Source organism: Macrosteles quadrilineatus, unplaced genomic scaffold (genome assembly GCF_028750875.1).
Source record: "Macrosteles quadrilineatus isolate MER2022 unplaced genomic scaffold, UCM_ALF_1.0 Scaffold_6__1_contigs__length_79288215, whole genome shotgun sequence".
Classification (NCBI taxonomy): Eukaryota; Metazoa; Arthropoda; class Insecta; order Hemiptera; family Cicadellidae; genus Macrosteles; species Macrosteles quadrilineatus.
In genome coordinates this window covers 63,843,496-63,862,726 of record NW_026542599.1, presented here as the reverse complement: position 1 = coordinate 63,862,726, position 19,231 = coordinate 63,843,496, and the positions used below count along the sequence as shown (strand labels likewise).

General features: G+C 35.0%; 1 protein-coding gene and 1 long non-coding RNA gene across 2 annotated transcripts in view; both read right to left on the bottom strand.

The window, feature by feature from the left end:
* Positions 1-823, bottom strand: part of LOC128997575 (meckelin-like) — a 42,190-nt gene extending 41,367 nt beyond the window's left edge. The window contains exon 1 of the mRNA XM_054423213.1: positions 746-823. Coding sequence (XP_054279188.1) covers positions 746-823 — 78 coding nt within the window. The remainder of the gene's footprint in view (positions 1-745) is intronic.
* A 12,649-nt stretch (positions 824-13,472) lies between these two features.
* On the bottom strand, positions 13,473-18,747 carry LOC128997269 (uncharacterized). Its single transcript, XR_008491115.1, has 4 exons — positions 18,619-18,747; positions 16,945-17,165; positions 15,231-15,369; positions 13,473-13,947 (listed from the first exon to the last, which is right to left on the bottom strand). It is a non-coding gene; the product is annotated as an uncharacterized LOC128997269 (long non-coding RNA).
* Between the last annotated feature and the right edge of the window lie 484 nt (positions 18,748-19,231).

Here is a 19,231-nt window from a genome sequence, read left to right as displayed (position 1 = left end):
TGATGATTGGCAAAGGAAACCCCTCTAAGTCTGAATTAAACTGGTACGGCATGGACATTAATAATTAAATATAGTATATCTTACTAATACAGTATTATAAACTAGGTGAAACCCGTCGAAATCGAAGGTTACTTTCAAGGCTTACGCTAATTTATCTAACTTAACTGCGAAAAATTGAGTGAAATTATACATATTTCGAGCATTTAGCATTGTTTAAAGCTTAGTAAGTGTAAAAACAATAATGATATTAATTGCGTTAGATATCAATTATGGTTGATCATTCAATGAATAAATTATTTCCCATACATTACGTCATCGGAGTTGTTATTAAGCTATCTGGTATCTCTTCCTTTGGAAGAACGTTTAAATAGTATTAAAATCGTATTGGCGAATCTTTTCTTTTCAAACACTTCCGTGATTTCAGTGTAATGCAGATTAATCTATGATTTTATTTGAAAAAAGATCTGTTTGTTGGGAAGACACTTTCTAAACTCCAAAGGGAGGTATATCCGTTACAGTGCAAGTTTGATTTTTCCTTTGTCACGTCGCGTCAGTTCATATCGTACTTCTGTGCCAATGAATAACCCTCTAGCACAGTTTTGAGAAATTGGTTGTGAGGTTACTGTTAAAGCTGGAATTCCTTGACATGGGGGATGTCATAGTTAGGTGTCTCAGCCTTATCAGTTACATAAAGTTGTCAATATAATCTCTCTACGGATTGTTATATAATTTTCCTAAGGCTCACCTTAGGAGAGAAGAAGTACATGCGTACCACATCAGGAGGGCCCAAAACATAGATTTTCCCCGCTGTCGTCTCAGCCATACCTCGAGTAGATATCCACGCTCAGCCATAAGAATTTACAATACGCTGCCCACTCGAGTGCGGGAGATGGATGTGCCCTCTTTTAAGAAGACACTAAAAGACGCATTGATTAAAAGGCCGCTGTACTCCTTAAAGGAACTTGAGGATGAGCCCCTTGTTAGATGAGTTTCTGTCCGCCTTGCCAATAGTAAACGGCCAAGTTAAGTTTAGTGACTCAGTATAATTACTGTAAATAATGTAAATAGTCTTTATTTTTATCATTAATAAATATAACGCAATCTATCAGACTGGTTCTGTCAAAGATGAAGAATTCAAGTATACAAGTATACAAGTAAGTATACAAGTATGGTCGTGCAGCTTCATTGGCAACAAATAATGCGAATGACACAGTAATGTGGCATTTCCAAAAAGCAAAAAATAATGTTAATTGGCTGTTACGTAAATATTTACGTTTACATGCATTGTTAATCAACGTATCTTATAAATAATGATGTGATCTAGTTTAAAAGGAATATGACCTTTCTGTCATGACAGTAGCTGCTTGAATAGTATTTACTCAATGGGCCATTTTACAGCCAAAATCGTCGTGTTATTTTCAATAATGTTACCAACCCAGTGGGCCACGGTCCGTAATATAGGCCACTGAAAATAATTTGTCAAGACAGGTACCATTTTAGGCAAGGTTTCTGTGTTTGGATGTTATTAGAAACGGTAAGAGTACAATAAAATTCTTCTGCTGATGAATTTTCTGTTGGAGAATTATAAGCCGAATTATAAATGTCACAATGCGAGTATGAGTATTTTGTAACTATATTATAAGGGTAAGTTACATCGAATTTTTAGGCTGCTGCTCAGTGCACCTTAAGAATATATATTTTAGGGATAAATTAAATGGTTTTTGTTGCTGAGTAGCGCTAGTAAACATGCATAACCCTTTTTGTTAGTCTAATAACATTCAAAGGCTCTCTAAGAGTTGAAGTTCTTTGTATACATATCTATATTATGCTTTCACTAAGCTGAATGAATACATAGAAGTAACCTCTCTGAAAAGTCTGCAATATATTACAGTTTTCCAGGACTTTCTAAATCATGCACATATTTCTACATAAATATTGTAACATGTTTTATCCAGTTGCTGAAAACAACTATTAATTTAACAAAATATGGACACGGCTCAAATGGGCACCGTGCCCTTCTGCACTTGTATTATTTTGTATTGTATTACACAATCGAAGACTTTTTCAATGATTAAAAGCATGTGTGACAATAATCTCATGAACCTATGATGATCTGTCTAGAATAATATGATAAAAAATATAGGGAAAAGGTGTGAAAAAGGCAGTCACCAACCCGTAAAATAGATATAAGATAGTTCAATAAGAAATAATTGTAAGAGTTATTGTGATAAAAGGATTTTCCACTGATTTCGGAATGGAACTTTATATTGCAACCAATTGCAACACATGACATGATACAGAAGAAAATCAATTTTAAAATCAGAAAATAACATTGCAAATAATTCTTTTAGACAATTCAGTGTGTGTTGTTTAAAGTACAATTTTTAAATGAACAGCTGTTTTTATTAAAAAGTATTATCCACATGACCGAAATGTAAGCAAATCTGTGGAGGGATCTTTAAAAGCTTCTGGGGCAGAGTCCTAAGAGAATTTATTTCGTTTTTCTTTTGATAACTCATCTACAGACCAAGACCTTTCTTTGGACACCTCCTACCAAAGTTTCTAAAATCGGTCCAAAAATGAGGGAGGAGTTCTGCTCACAAAAATCGGCTTAGCGTATTATATATATACTAGTGGCCTGTAGGGGCCATAGCCCCTAATTTAGACACAATTGTTAATGTGAATACAACTCCCCATTTCGCTGTAGTAAGACAGAAATATATCTATGAATTTGTCCCTGAATTTTAAAACATTAGGGCCCATTTCCCGGAATATCTTTTTGTGTAGCGGAAAGCGACGCAAAAACCATTGCACTGTTGTATTGCCTTAAGTTTTTTATGAAGTTAGAATCATGTTAAGAGGACATATATTGTGAAAAGCAACACTCAACTCATTTTCCAGCGTTCTTCTGAAGGCAGGTTGTAAACCAGGTTGTGGATTTCTTTCATAGTTAGGCCTTACATGACGTTCTCTTTCAGCATTTCTTGTGTCAGTTGAATTCCTGGATACTCTTCCATGTCTTGCAGGTCCCCCCTACTCTGTCTAGTTACTTTACTCATTATAAAAACGGAAAACAAAATAAATTCCTGGTTACTCTTCTACGTCTTGCAGATCTTCCCATACCCTGTCTAGTATCTTCACTCATTATAAAAACGGAAAACAGAAAATAAAACAAATACATTTCGTTTTGAAACATTATTTGACAACATTGACTTTGGGAATAAATGTAAACATTACAAATAAATAAGTAACAGCTGATTAGAATGCAGACGTTTTTCAGTCCCCATGCTTCTCTTATGGTGGATATTTTACGTTATATCTCGTTTCCTGGTAAATTTATGGGAGTTCTGCTATTTTCCCGAGTCCCTGGGGTCAAGACCTTTAATTTAAGACCACTCCCACTTTTCTGCGACTTACCAGACGTCCACAATTTTCTGGTAAAAATTTTGTCTTACAGAATTATATATAAGGATATATATGTGTGTGTGTGTGTGAAAGTTTGTGTGTTTGAAGTTCAATCACGCATTAACTACTGGACGGACTGGGCTGAAATTTGGCACAATGATAGCTTACATGATTAACATAAATGTATAGGTATATTCTTATCTCAAAAATCTTTTCGGGCTCCGCCCCAGTGGCTCTGTAGTTCCATGAGTATTCATATTTAAAGGGAATAAAAGAATTTAGTCGGCTGTTTCAAATAAAAAGGTTTGTTCTATGATATGCAAAAGCCTTAAAAAGTTACCAACAAGTTAAGATTTACCAACAGGGTGCAGCACTATTTCTTTTGCGTTTATAAAACTGTGATACGCAATGAGAACTGTCAAAGAAGGATTCTGTTTTTAATTTCATGAATAATTTGTGATATTTTGAGAATTTTTAATAATATTTTTTTAGTGGTAGAACATTATGGCTATGGTAGATGTGTAATACTATGTATACCTTAAATTTAGAGAAGCAAATGTTATCAAACTGTGTCCTTCCCCATTGCAATCAGAAAGCTTATGAGCATAACTGCAATAAACATTTTATACTTATATGCCAACCCCATACGAAGGACGGGTACTCTGCTAGTGTTTTCATAAAAGTCAAGGGATTTTAAAAGAATGTGACTATATCCAAGAAACCTTAATACAACTTGTATTGAAGGATTCGCATTATTCCCATTTAAGGGAAACAAAAAACCATCTGGACGACATTAGGCCTTTCAATTCTGCATTTTTTTCAGGTAAATATAATTTACGATATAACAGTAACTAGCCAAATGAATGCCAATTCATGCAAATAAAATTGCGACAGAGAGGTTAAGCAGAAAATCAGGTAGTAGGGTAGTTCTTAGTCATGTAAACAAAATATTATCGCCATAAAGAATTGACTGAAATTTGTAAACGTACTGGCGACAATGGGTGGTACCATGCAGCCATACATTATCATTGACGATGATCAACACGGACAACCTATTACGGCTATAGTGGGAAACATAAAAAACCAGATCAGCTTTTGAAAAATGATAAAATATTTACAAGAAATGTTGTTTATATGGAACTGTTAGGTACGTAATCTATGAGTTGAGTCTTTTAAACTCATGGGAAATTATGATGACTTTTATTTGTTTTTAAATAACTACTTTACTTCTTTGCAATTGCTCGATTTCGAGCGACGTGTTTACTAGTTTAAACAAATTTGCATATGGGTCATATATGGGTTGCCATGCTGGTGACGAAATGACAACGAAACATAAACAGAAAATCAAAACAAATGGAAGAAATTCCAATAATGTTTTATTTACAGTGCGGGGTGGAAATAGAGAACTCTGTACCTTATAGCAGATTATTTTGGTCGAGTTTTTGGCCACTGGATGACCTCTCTCGTATATGGTATACATAATAAATGGTAGATACTTTTAAAGTTGAATTAACGTAACCCCATCGACTATTTAACACTTTAGTTTTACTCAAATTTTATTACTGTATTACGCGTTTTTCACAAAGGCCATTCAACTTACAGTTTTTGGACCAGAATAAAAATTAGAAAGAATCTCTCTGTGTACGCACGCCTCTAATTTGGAGTCTGTGACTTATCCAAAATTTCTTGAAGGCCTTATTCAACCAAAAGTACTAGTGACCATTATGAGGACAATTTTCGGGTAGCCATAGTAAGAACTAATAATATACTAATTTTAATATTAGTTCATCTATGGCTACCTATAGTTCACTAACGCAGATTTTCCAGACTTGTTAATGGACTTTGTGTATTCGGCGATAAGCAATTTATGTTTTACGTATTATTTCGTGCAATGTATAATCAACCTGATAATGTTTGTTATTTAATAAACAAATCAGTTTTACCGCGTTAGAACATTTTAATACTCTACTGAAAGATTAAAAGTATGCACACATTAGTACTAACGGGTACCCCTATAACCTGTGTGGTTAGGCAATGCCACAGTACTGTATAAAGGGCTGTCGGTGCAATCGTAGGGTGGACCTAATCCCTGGCCATAGGTGCAATCGGACAACTACAGGAGGAATAGTACACTTTGTTAATGAAAGCAATAAAGATTACGTTAACGGCTTGTTTTATTGATTTAGCGAATAACAGTCATATATAGACTTGGACTTGGATGTAGTTTTTATTCTCACTAGTCCCGTCTCCAGCAGTCAAGTTAAGACGTCGTCACATATACAATACATGCTCATATCCTGCGTACAGGATTTAATCCTGCGTAGCCCATTTCATAATAAACTACAAATTACAAGTTACAACAACTTGTAATTTCCATTAGATTTGCATTGTCGATCAGCTGATTTACTAATAATATTATGTACTTCATTATCAAATGGGCCCCAGTTAGTATATGTTTTCTGTGGTACAGTCGGGAAACGGTCCTTATCATACGAACTGCGCCTCGCAGTAGTTGGTTAAAACGCACCCTCGAAAGGGGGGGGGGGTCAACGTCCTAAGGTTGTTTAGGCCTAAATTAATATTTCGGTTGAAAACCAATAATTAATTACGTTATTAATATTATGTCTCTGTCTGAAGTAAAGTAAACTATCAAATAATTTTTGATTTGTTATTTATACATATTTGAAATGATTATTACAGTACAAGTATTATTTTAATAACGTGCCAAAGTTCCACATTGACCTACCTAGACAATTTGAATCATAAAAGTACAGTACTAGGTTGACCGCAACTGTAGCCGTTGGGAGGCTCACATCGTTGGAGGAGCCTTCATGATATCAATGGCATTTCCGGCATTTCCGCTCGGGCATTGTATACTGCTGGAGAGATAGACAGCAATTGAGATAAGACTTGTTTGAGTTGTTTCGGCTTCTTTAATGTATGAAATGTAAAAATACACAAATTTTCAATTACCTTCACCTATTGAACTAATGTATTATTATCAATTGCATGCATCCAACGTTTTTCGTTTTAAATCTTAAGTATTTATACCCTCCACATATTAATAATTTATTTTCCAGTTTTTAATGTGTTTGGATGTTAAATCTATTTCAAGCGTCTATATCAGATTAAGACAGAGGCATGTAGGAAATCTAAGGTTTATTTGAGTTTCTTTTCATATAATTATGTATTAGATTGAATGTATGGCCTACCTACTAACTATAAATATACCAATCTACTAGCAGAGTACCCGTCCTTCTTATGGGGTTGGCATATAAGTATAAAATGCTTATTGTAGTTATACCATGGATAAAAGGAGTATAGACATATATACTCAAGAGTTATACTCAAGCTTTGTGTATGCAATGGGGAAGGACACAGTTTGATAAAATTTGCTTCTTTAAATTTACAGTTTACATAAACATAGCAATTATGTTCTACCACTTCACCTAAACAATAGAGAAAAAAATTATAAAAATTCACAAAATATCACAAATTATTCATGAAATTAGAAACGTAAAGATAACACAATCCTACTTTGACATTTCTCATTGCGTATCACAGTTTTTTTTGCTGCTTAGTTCAAATTAGCTGTTTTCATAAATGCAAAATAAACGGTATCGGCAATCTGACACATACTTTCTCCCATTAGCTTGAAGCTAGAGTTTAAAAGACCCGACTAAATGCTAACTAATTGAAATACTCACGCTATTTAATACTGCTTTGAAATTATAAAGAAACGTTTCTTGTAAAAATATTTTAGCATTTTTAGGACCCGGCCTTATTTTTTAGTGTTTTCTACAAATGTTTCCCGACTTAAAGCTGATACCAGTAAACATTTCTTGCATGTATTTCTTTGATCTGACTTTAGGTAGGTTTACTTTACCACTGTGACAACACGATGTGTATATTCTTCATGGTTTTTTTATTTACTTCCAAAACAAGTTGCTTAGCATAACTGGCAAAAATGATTCATCTCCCCAAGTGATTGCGTACCTGGATTCCTTACTGTGAGACCCTCTCCTCTACTCTTCTCATAAGTATAAGATTTCCTATTAATTGTCTCCTCCTCCTGTCTTCAATATTTCTCCTTTAAATTCAAGACATTTTCTGTTCTTCCAACAAAACTGATTAACTGTTTGGATTTGTTTATAACCTCATACATATTACAAACATAAATACTTACTCCAAAAAAGTTGGTGAGTTTATTTTTATGTACAGCTGTTTTTGTTTTTTAGCGAATTTCCCTATAGGGAAGTAGCTATTACCATAGGTGGCACGGTAAGACTTAGGCCCGGGACCGATTTACTTATTCATTTTGATGTCCCTAGAGGCCAAAAACACCATTCGTTCAAATTTTTATATATGTATATATATATATATATATATATAGATTTATATATATATATATATACGTCCGTGAACGCGATAACTTGAGTAATTTTTGTCCGATTTTGATGAAATTTGGTTTAAAGGTGTAAGGCAGGATAAACTTGAATGAGTTCGCGAACCAGCATGATCGGACCATGGAAACGGGGTTTTACGGGAGGTTTTATGGGGTAAAAAATGGTTTTTCTCATTTTTGACCCTCAAAACACAAAATTACCCAATTTCTCTCAAGACCTTTTTAAAGAGCTTAAAAAAACAAATAATTTAGTATATCAAAGTGTTTTTGTACAATTATTGGTAACGGAGAAAATTCAAAAATTGTAAATTTTAAATTCCCATGTTATTCTTATGGAGAATATTGTAAACTGTGGTATTTTGCTTGTTTATGGATATATTTTGATCAAACTTGGCAAATTTATTTATTTTACACTAAGCTATTAATATTTTACTAAAAAATACACTTTCCGTTATTAGTTTCCTTGTAGCAGCAAACCTAGGTACTCATTAAGTCTAATGTTATTCAAATAAATTTAATTGAAAATCAATTCAGACAAATGGAAATTCGCTTGGTCGGCAGGTTTGCTGCGGCGGGGGTATTTAAATTTGTGGTACTTTCCTGTTAAAGGGAACATTCATTATGAATGATGATTTTTTTCGATATATCGATATTAACAAATTGAAACATATCAGCTGACAACTACGATAAATATTGTTCAGTATATGAAACTGTTCTAAAAAAATAACCTAACATAACTAACCAAACTTGCTGTAACATTTAAAAGTTCCGTGTTTAACTTGCCTTTTTTATTATCAAACCCAAACGGAATTTTTAAATGGTAAAGCAAGTTTGGTTGGTTATGTTAAGTTAGCTTAGAACAGTTTCATTTTTTAATCCATATATTAGACTATTTTAGCCTAAACAAGATCAGTTAGTTATTGTTGTCAATTTGTAATGGATCGGATCGGAAAACAAAAATATCGATATATCGAAACAAAATCATCGATAATAATGAATGTTCCCTTTAACAGGAAAGTACCAAATTTGTTTTCAATGTAATTCTTATGGGGGAAATGCGACCTTTGAGAGCGTCTCGTGCCCTTAAGAGCAATGGCAGAATGCCTAACAGAAAAATCGAAGAAACCTTTTTGTGCGACGTTAAGGGCCAGCAGCATGTGTCTAAGGAGGACAAGGAAGAAGTGGAGGACTCTTAGAGAGTTTGAAGATGGGACTGGAGTACCAGTTATTTATTTATTTAAATAGCAAATGTTTTATTATTTTTCCATATCAAAATTGTGAATTATATTATTTAGTATAAAAAAAAAAATTTACAGATGACTTAAATTAATTGATATATTTACATTCTTTCAAAATGTAAACATGGAAAATTTGGAAGGCCATGGGGCGTAGCCAAGGGAAATGTGAAAATTAAATGATATAATATTGCATTGCCATCCATTTGGGAGCTATGTTTCAAGTTTCAAGTCTCTAGCTCATCGGGAACTTTGTTTAAAATTGATATCAAAATTTGTAGGAAAGCGACTAGCGAGCTAATAAAAACAAGCCCATGGGGCGTAGCACAAGGGAAATATGAAAATTAAATGATATAGGTAATATTGCATTGTCATCCATTTGTGAGCTATGTTTCAAGTTTCAAGTCTCTAGCTCATCGGGAACTTAGTATAAAATTGATTGCAAAATTTGTACCAGACAAGAAATAAGCGAGCTAATAAAAAACGTTTTAATATATAATTCTGAGCAATTTGCAGACAAAACTCTAATTTTATTTATGAAGATTTATTGTTTTTTTGTTTACTCTATTACTGAATTATTAATTATAATTATGAATCTTTGATTCTCAATTCTCATTACTGTATAGATGATGTTTGCATTACCACAAAGTTATTGGTTTTTGTTCTGTCATACTGTTCAATGCAAACACAAGGTTGCCTGCATATTCCAACCATGGTAAGTGTGTGTAACTTATTCAGTTATGGGCTAGTTTGACTTTGAGTTTGACTAGCCAGAAAACCGGGCTGACACTAACAATGACAGTTTTTTACTTTCCTAACCCTATTTTCACAAGGTCAGTTTGTGTGGTATATTTTCCAGGGCGGCTATTTCAGTGACATCCATATCCATGTTAATCAGACACAATAACAAACACTGAAAATCTTCAAAAATATTGATCAAAATGGTTCCTTGTGCTGGAAATATGTAAACACCTTACCTACTCTATGTTAAAAAAATCTAAAATCGTATAACTCATTGAGCGAAGCTCTTATACGTCGACTCTTATGCATTTCGTAATACGCAATCTCCTCCAAGACGGCTGAAGTAATCATTTTCAAATTTTGCATGGTGATAAAGACCATATATCGGTGAGTGCTAACAACTATATGGTGTTAAAAAAACTCTCTAAGGAATCCCCCCCACTGGCTCTAAAAATTTTTATGTAATCTTTATGGACGCAGTATTTGACACAAAAACAAAGACACAAGATCAGCTGTTGACGTATTAAAGGACTTAACTGAAACGGCTACTTTAAAAAAGGTCGTAGGTAAAAGGAATTACTGTAACTGTTATCACCGATATTAGAACAGAAACGGAATGGTTCATAAACATAAAAAATGACGTCACTAGCTTTTTATTATAATAATAGTTGTTTTATTACAAATCCAGTTATTTTATTATAATAAACCTTTTAATTGGAAGTCAACTATACTTTTTATACTAAATAAATTGTTTTTAATTTAATTCCCTCATCAGTAGATTGAAATATATAAAAATAGTCACACAATGTCCACAAAATGTCAATATCAAGCAGCTGATTCGAATCCTACGTGGTGTTTTCTAGTTATGTTTAATTTTTTTACTCGTATTATGGATACTAGTACCTGGGGACCGAGCTTTGCTCGGGAAAAGTCATTAGTTCACTCTGAAAGCAGTCTTAGTATTGGAGATACATAAATCTATTCCCAAACTCCACACGGCTCGCCTTTACTACGTCCTACACCATTTCCTACGTCTTGGACCTGTTTTCCTCCCTTCCCATAGCATTTTAAGATTGCAGATACCTCAATCTAATCCTCATAGACAGTTCTCACACTCCGGACTACTCGCCTTGACTACTTCCTTCACCACTTCATACGTCACGGACATGTTTCCCTCCATTCCCATAGCATTTTAGGATTGCCCATACCCTTATCTAATCGTCATAAACAGTTCCCACACTCCGGACTGCTCGCCTTTTGACTACTTCATTCATCACTTCCTAAGTCACAGACCTGTTTCCCTCTATTCCCATAGCATTTATGATTGCCTTTACTACTTCCTTCACCACTTCCTACGTCGCGGATCTGTTTCCTTCCCTTCCTATAGCATTTTAAGAATTGCAGATACCTTAAGCTAATCATCATAAACAGTTCCCACACTCCGGACAGCTCGCCTTGACTACTTCCTTCACCACTTCCTACGTCACGGACCTGTTTCCCTCCCTTCCCATAGCATTTTAGGATTGCAAATACCTCAATCTAATCGTCATAAACAGTTCCCACACTCCCGACTGCTCGCCTTGACTACTACCTTCACCACTTCCTACGTCGCGGACCTGTTTCCCTCCCTTCCCATATCATTAACTACTTCCTCACCACTTCCTACGTCGCGGGCCTTTTTCCTTCCCTTCCTATAGCATTTTAAGAATTGCAGATACTTTGATCTAATCGTCATAAACAGATCCCAGACTTCGCACTGCTACCCTTGACTACAATGTATCGAGTAATCTTCAGTATAATCTTTGCTAGATATTAACATGTGATGTTTTACCTTTTGTACTGTATTTGTAATTTGTTGTATACTGTGGGTAGTTGGCTTATTATGATCACATGCTACAATTTCAAGTATGTTGTTTACTTTTTACTTGTTATTTAATTCAGCCAACATGGTTACCTAGCAACCCATAAGACTAATGTTAAAAAAAAATTGATTTTCAGTTGCATTTTTCTACGTAATTAAATTTTTTTTGGCAGTTCTAACTGCAGTAAACTTGTTTTTATGCCAGAAATAAACTATTTACAACATTTGAAGAAAATCGTCGGAGCCGTTTTCGAGATCTTGGTGCAAGCATACATACATACATACATACAAGCAAACCTTGCTCGTATTAGAGTATAGGATAATAAAAAGTGTTCCAATAGTTACATGAATAACGAAACCCGGTTCTTATAAAAAAAAGTTGACCCATAAATTGAACTAGGTATATGTTGCTCGAAATCGAGCAATCGCAAAGAAGTACATAAAGGAGTTATTTAAAAACAAATAACTTGTTTAAGAACAATTAAAATATAAGTTATAATTCCGATGAGTTTAAAAGAGTCAACCCAAAGATTACGTAACTAATAATAATACTCACAATGTACTTACCAGTTCAACATAATCAACATTTCTTGTAAATATTTTATCATGTTTCAAAAGCTGATCTGGCTTTTAGCATGGTGGAAGGAAAAAACATAGGTGTGCTATTCCCGTCATATTCTGACGTCACTTGGATTGCAAACAAAAGATCACCTGATTATAACTGTCAAATTAGTATATGTATTTGTTTTGATTTGGTTGTTATGGTTTTTATAATTTGTGTTTTTATAAAAAAAAACATTAACAATCAAATCAAAACAAATACATACTAATTTGACAGTTACAATCAGGTGATCTTTTGTTTGCAATACAAGGACGGGAATAGCACACCTATGTTTTTTCCTTCCACCATGGGCTTTTAGTGTGTTGTAGAAATGTTTCCCACTTATAGTCGCAATAGGTTCTCCATGTTGGTCTTTGTCAATGATAATGTAGTTTGCGTGGTATCACCCATTGTCGCCAGTACGTTTACAAATTTCAGTCTTTATTTTAATAGCACCAAATAACCATTAACTACCTGATTTTCTGCATAACCTCTCTGTCACAATTTTACAATTAACATATGTTCTTCTTCTCACTTTAAATTTCTGACAACAGCTGGAGTTTCATAACAATGTTTGTTTCCCATGTTAATCTTATGGAGAAATACAAAACTTTAAAGGGCCCCAGGTCCTCACTCTCTAATTATTTCCCTAAAAAGAAAGTTTCTTGCACAACTTCACGTTATGCTCTTTCCAATGACACCAAAAACATGTCAATCGGTTCAGTAATTTCAAAAGTAATTGTCACAAAAAACCTGCTTGCGTATTTAATAAGTATAGATTTAACCCTTAGAGTGCCAGGGTCGAATTTTCGATATTTTGACCAACGAAAATCGATGTATCGCATCTAGTAACTTTCGACTCAATGTTAATATATGGGTTAAAAGAATCCGAGTATCCATTCGGTTGTTATGACAACTGTTCGATCATTACGAAACGTCCGGTCAGCCGGACGATGGCACTTTTGGCTCGTTCTAAAAACGTCCGGTCGGCCGGACGTCGGCACTTTTGGCTCGTTTTAAAAACGTCCGGTTCCCTGGACGTTGGCACTCAAAGGGTTAAAAAAATTAGGTACATCAATCTCCTTAAAACCAAATCACAAATCCTTCAATCACTCAAAAGTCACAATAAATCATTAATAAAAACACAAACATTAGCTGTTATAAACTCTAGAATATTGTTATGCCTTTTTAATAGTGTGTCATCAAAATATATAAAAAACAACATTTCATTTCATATAATTTTATTCATTTCAGTACATCAATACAGGAATAGCGATCTATACTATATAAAGTTGGAAATGATTAATTTACCAAGTATCGAAATATAAGAAGGTTTCTACTGACTTATACAATCCCCGCCCATAGAACAGGCACCCTGCTAGTTAAATATCAAGATATCTCTTGTTACCCAAGACAAGGTAAGTTAGTGAAAGTAATCATTTTAACAAACATAATAAACAGTATTTTTTTTACCAGGCAGAAGTACAAACAAATATTAAAAATGTAAGAAAAAATCTTCATAAAAACAATAAAATTATCTTAATTTAATAATCTAAATGAGAAAAAAATGTAAATACTGATGTTCAAAATAAATGTTAAACTAATCAACATAATGGATCCAAACTGATTTGTCTCCACTTCTTCAGCCTCCTCTCCCCCAACCTCCATGCCTCCATCGCCATCCACCCTGTCATCAGGCCTGGATAGTGGATATAACAGAACAAAAATTAATAATTAAAACAGTATTCTGAACAAAGAGTCTTTTTATGCATACTTCTATCATTATTTAATGTAGGCTACTCAGTGGCGTACTGAGGGGGGGGGGAGGGCGGTTTGCACCAGGCCCCACACCAACATAGGCCTCCAAATCAGGGCCGTATTCCCCTAACAGTGGACACTGCGATTGCCAAGGGCTTCGGCCTGGGAAGGGGACTCACTTGGGGCCTCAAAAGAATGCTTTTTCTCTTGGAAAATAAATTTTCCCACAATCTGTTAGAATTAGGGGGTACAATAATCCAAGTTTGTCTTGTATTCTCATGATAGCCGAAAGCGTCTGCAAAGATTGCGTGATCGAAATTTACGACTACCAGCGATCGCGGGTGACGATAATCAGGCCTCGCAACCGCGAAAGATGTTCACGATTGCACCGAGGATGCCCACAATTTTAACCATTGGCGACCTTGGGAGATGAAGATGATGACCCTGCAATCACGATTTGGTCATTACCGAGGACAATATCGTTTAATTTTGCCACAATTGCAGTAACCGTTTGGATCAATACATAAGTGCCGACCCATATAACCCATTTTGTATAGGACAAAATATAACGTACAGAGTGTGGCAAAATTATCTGACAGTTTTCTTTGCTGCCCTGTCGGGCGAGTGACTGGCGGAAGGTGGTGGGGATAGGGGCGCTTCAAGGCCTACGAGCGGACATTTTTAGTTGCCATGGAGCTGGTCATCACTGAAACAGAAGAGTATTTTGAAGGCTTTTCAAGTTTGTAGGGTACTATTTATTTGGACATAATTTGAACGAGGTTGGAGAAACTTTAAGATAAGTGTATAGAGCTGAATAAAAGGAGATTATAGCAAAATAAATCAAATTTATCACAACAAATTGTGTTATTCTATATTCTTCTAAGGTCTTATTGAACCACGCTTGTACTAAATACCTTATTGATGTATGAGAATTTTTTGTTTCAACTGCTTCTGTTGACAGGGGCTTTTCCATTTGTCTTAAAATTATTGTTGTTTCAGTATTTACCAAATGTAAAAACTATGACATATTCAGAAAAATTATAGTTATGGTGTCAAAAAATATAGCCTACATTTCCTAAAAAACAAAAGCAAATTTTTGGGCACCTCTCGAGTTAAAATGCTGGTTAAATACTAGTAATTCAGGAGGGTTATGCGACATAGGCTTGGGGGCAATGGACTACCTGGTTTTATAAGTATTAAATTTAAGTAAATGGCAAAACTTACCATTAGTTAGTTCTCTTCAATCTTAGTCTTTACTTCGCCCCATCCTCGATCTCCTCTTCCTCTGGCACCTCTCCCCTGTATTCTCCAATGTCGGAGGATATTAATTACAACGCCCCCATTTTACTGGTAGGCTTCAGTTCTGTACAGAAATATTGCAAAAAATAGTGTTATACAAATAATTTTAGTCCAACAAATAATACAAGTGTGTACACTCCTTTCTATATTTGCGATATTCAAATAGGTACAGCTAATAGGAAAATGTTTGAGCAAATCTGGGTCAAGTTAGTACAAATATTAGAATTTGTAACAATAATTTGGTTTAGACAAAATAAATTGGTTTAACTTGTTCGCTACCACAATTATATGGAATTTACGTTCGCATAGACCACCGACGCATATTTGCGTCAGCTGATCACATTGAAATAGACTTGCGTCGGTGTTCAATGTTATTAATCAGCGTATTTCTTAGCAACGGTCTATTTTAAAGCCCTGATTTTATCGTATCGGTCTAGAGGGATATCTGCCGCAAATGTGCGTCGCTTGGTCTGTGGATATGACGATTGGTTACGTCACACAACAGTTGGCAACATTGTTGTTTACATTGTGCATTCCGCGACATCTCAGAACAGATGTAAACGTTATAACCTTTGCAGTTTTGGCGAGTGGTGGAGTTTCTTTATTTGTTTGTGTAAAAGCTTGAAACAACCAAATTTACAACGACGCTTAAACGTGTGTCGCCTGGTCTATTGAAACGAAAATGTAGGTAATCTTTTTATCTAGATTTCATTAAATAAACTGACCGACGCATATATGCAGCGTTTTGAAAGTTGCTCCAAACGATAAATAAAAACAATATTTATTGCTTACTTATTCACTTAAGGTTAATATGAAGTCAATTCGTCCATTTAAACGATATTTCTCTTTTGGTCTGTTGACAATGTTATTCCTATATCACTTGGTCTGTAAGCAACGTCATGATCATTCCTTTTGGTCTGTAGGAGTGACCGGACCAACGCATATGTGCGTCGCTCGGTAGCGAACGTGTTAAACATTAATTATTTGTTATTTCCCAATTTGCAAAAATGCAAGCTCTAGCCTAATTAAGACATTTCCAAACAACATGTTTCGAGATGTATCCAAATACATTTTAAGTAGGGGCCTAGTTTTAATTTTTTATAAAAAAACTATAAATTTGCATAAAGATTATAATTAATTATCCTTATGTTCCACCAAAAACTATTAATAATAGTTTATTTGTGTAGGTAACTAGTGGGCGAAGTGGCACTTTGCTACACATAAGAGAAATGTTTACGCACGAGCCGTAGGCGAGTGTGGAAAGTTTCTCGAGTGCAGCAAAGGCAGTTTGCACTTGTGTTACACATTATATTTTCCCTAAAGTTACCATAAAACATATAGCCTAAATAATTAGTTGTTCAAACTCTGTTCAACACTAAATGAAATGATTCAGTTTGGATCAGTTTCTATGGTTGTCGATAATATGGAACCCACCCAAATATGGACAGTAAGTTTAGGCCTAGGACATAAAAATGTTCTTTCCATTTATGATAACCCAACCTAACATAACCGCCGCAAAGCGCTGTATAGGCTATCTGTAGCCTCCGGATAATACTTACCAAAGTACCGATTTGAACATTGAATAACTTAGTTAACAAACATAGCCTAGAATCTATCACAAAGGGGAAAGAATGTTCACCTCACTTAAGTTATGGTTAGACCAAGTAACATTATCACGGCAGTATGGTAATTGCCTCCAGGGTCCACAACTCTGGTCTCTCTTTCTCTCTCATCTGCAGTGATGTCGATGGCAATGTCGTCCAGAAAGGTTAGTCCTCTTAACTTATTGGTTCAAGACAATATTTAAAATAGAGACCAATTTGGGTTCAGGTCAAATTACAGCCTTTGCTCCAGGATCATCTATAAAATTAACATTGATGTCATCAGCAATGAATTATATAATCCAAGTCTAGTCTTACACCAAATACAAACAGCTCTAGAATATTTGACAGCACATAATTTTACGTCCTACACTCATTCCAATGAATATATTTCTTTAATACTTTCTTACTTATTACTTGACGACCATACAAAGTATAGTCTGATTTTTACCGGAGTGCGGCTGGAGCTCAGCCCTACCTGTGAGGGACCCGACTCACGCACGCACACTCACCACCGTCCTAATTGCCTGAAAGCCCCGATCCCCTATTCACTAAGTAGAAATAGGCCTATAAGATCTTTTGTATGATACCTCAAAATTGCAATTCATTTGATTTTAGATTATACAGTAAAATGGTTAGTGTTAATAAATTTGTTGTTTAATTCAATGAAAAATGAGTCCAAACACGAAATGATTATGACAAGTAGCTAGCTAATAAAAACGTGTTAAAATATTCGTAGCTTTTACACTTTGTAAGCAAAATATATATTGTTTGGTAGCTATCATTTTACTAAGCATTTTGAGCTGAAGTCAAAATCGTTACCACATTTTATAATAAACGTAAAATTAAAAAAAATTATAGTTCAATTTCCGTGAGCCAGCGATGACTCGTGCGGCAGGACAATGGTCCGTCCCACGTCCGTCCTAATCCCTTGCGTCTGTGTGTGTGAGGCCTGCGTGTGTGAGAGTATGGTCGACCCTTCAGCCAGCCGCTTTCCGTCAACAATCACACTATAGGTACCGTATTTTAAGCCAAGTATGAATGGAAATGAGTGTAGGATCAGGATGAGTGGCGCGATCTTGTAGTCTTGTTAGTGATTAAGGCCGACATTCCTTAGACACAGCTGTTAATTAATAGCCCATACAGCTAATGGCAACTAAGGGACCTACGGTTTATAGTGGAATCCGAACCACATTATTGCCTTGGTATATACGAATTGGTCTAATTATCAGGATAGTACTGCGGATAGTCGTAGTACTCACTCGTGCGGACGTTAATCCACACCAGGGAGTATCGCATCCACAGTGCATGCCTATAAATATCCACAATTCGTGACCTGCTAGTAGTTGGATTACAGGACGACGCCACCCGTCCCAGTCATATTGATTATTTCATTCAATAAACTTAGGTCTATATCAATTTTGGGTAATGTTAGGGTAAAACTTAACCTAACTAACGGAATGAAATATTCAAAATATTAAATAGTCTTGTATTAATATCTTTCATTTGAATGAATGTAGGACATAAACTAAAGTGCAGCCAAATATTTTTACATAAACAAATTTTTAAAGTTGACACTGGGTCAGTGGGAAAAAGAGACAATCCTAATAGCCTAGGGATAGTGCCTATTCAAACATTTGCTACAATATTGCTTGATGATCCAGAATTAGCCTACGAATAAGCTGTATCTTAGGTTCTTGTTGGTGACTTACCTAAGTTAGTGTCTGGTAGGACTACTTAATGTTATTAAGTTATCACGTTGATTACGTTTTTTACCAAATAAAAATTAACTTATTTCACATTATTCCTTAAAAACTATTGTTTGTAACACTCGAGTCATCTATTTTCCTTGTAAACAAGGAAAGAAATAAAAAAGATAAATATTTACAATATAAAAGTTTTTAGTCAATAAATGGCCAGCTTGAAGATGTCCGTCGAACCGTCGGTCGGAATTCGGAATCAAATATTGCGACTCGTGAGTTGAGGAACTGAACGATGAATTAGAACAACTCCTTTTCAAGAGTAGCTCCGAAGAACGGGTGCTTGTCGATATACTGGGACTATTTCAGTGTCGACAAAATGAAACTATTTCATTGTCGACAATATGGGATGTCGACAATTTGTGGTGTCGATCATTTGCGACGTCGGTTATTTGGGATGTCGGTTAAGTGGGAATATTCCAGTGTCAACAAACTTGGAATAATTCAGTTTCGATCAATTTCTACGGTTGTCGATATTATGGAACCCACCCATGGTAAGCACTATCTTTATACTCTTTGGTTTCGTTGCCGTGGAGACTGCACTTTGTTTACTTATTAATCGAAT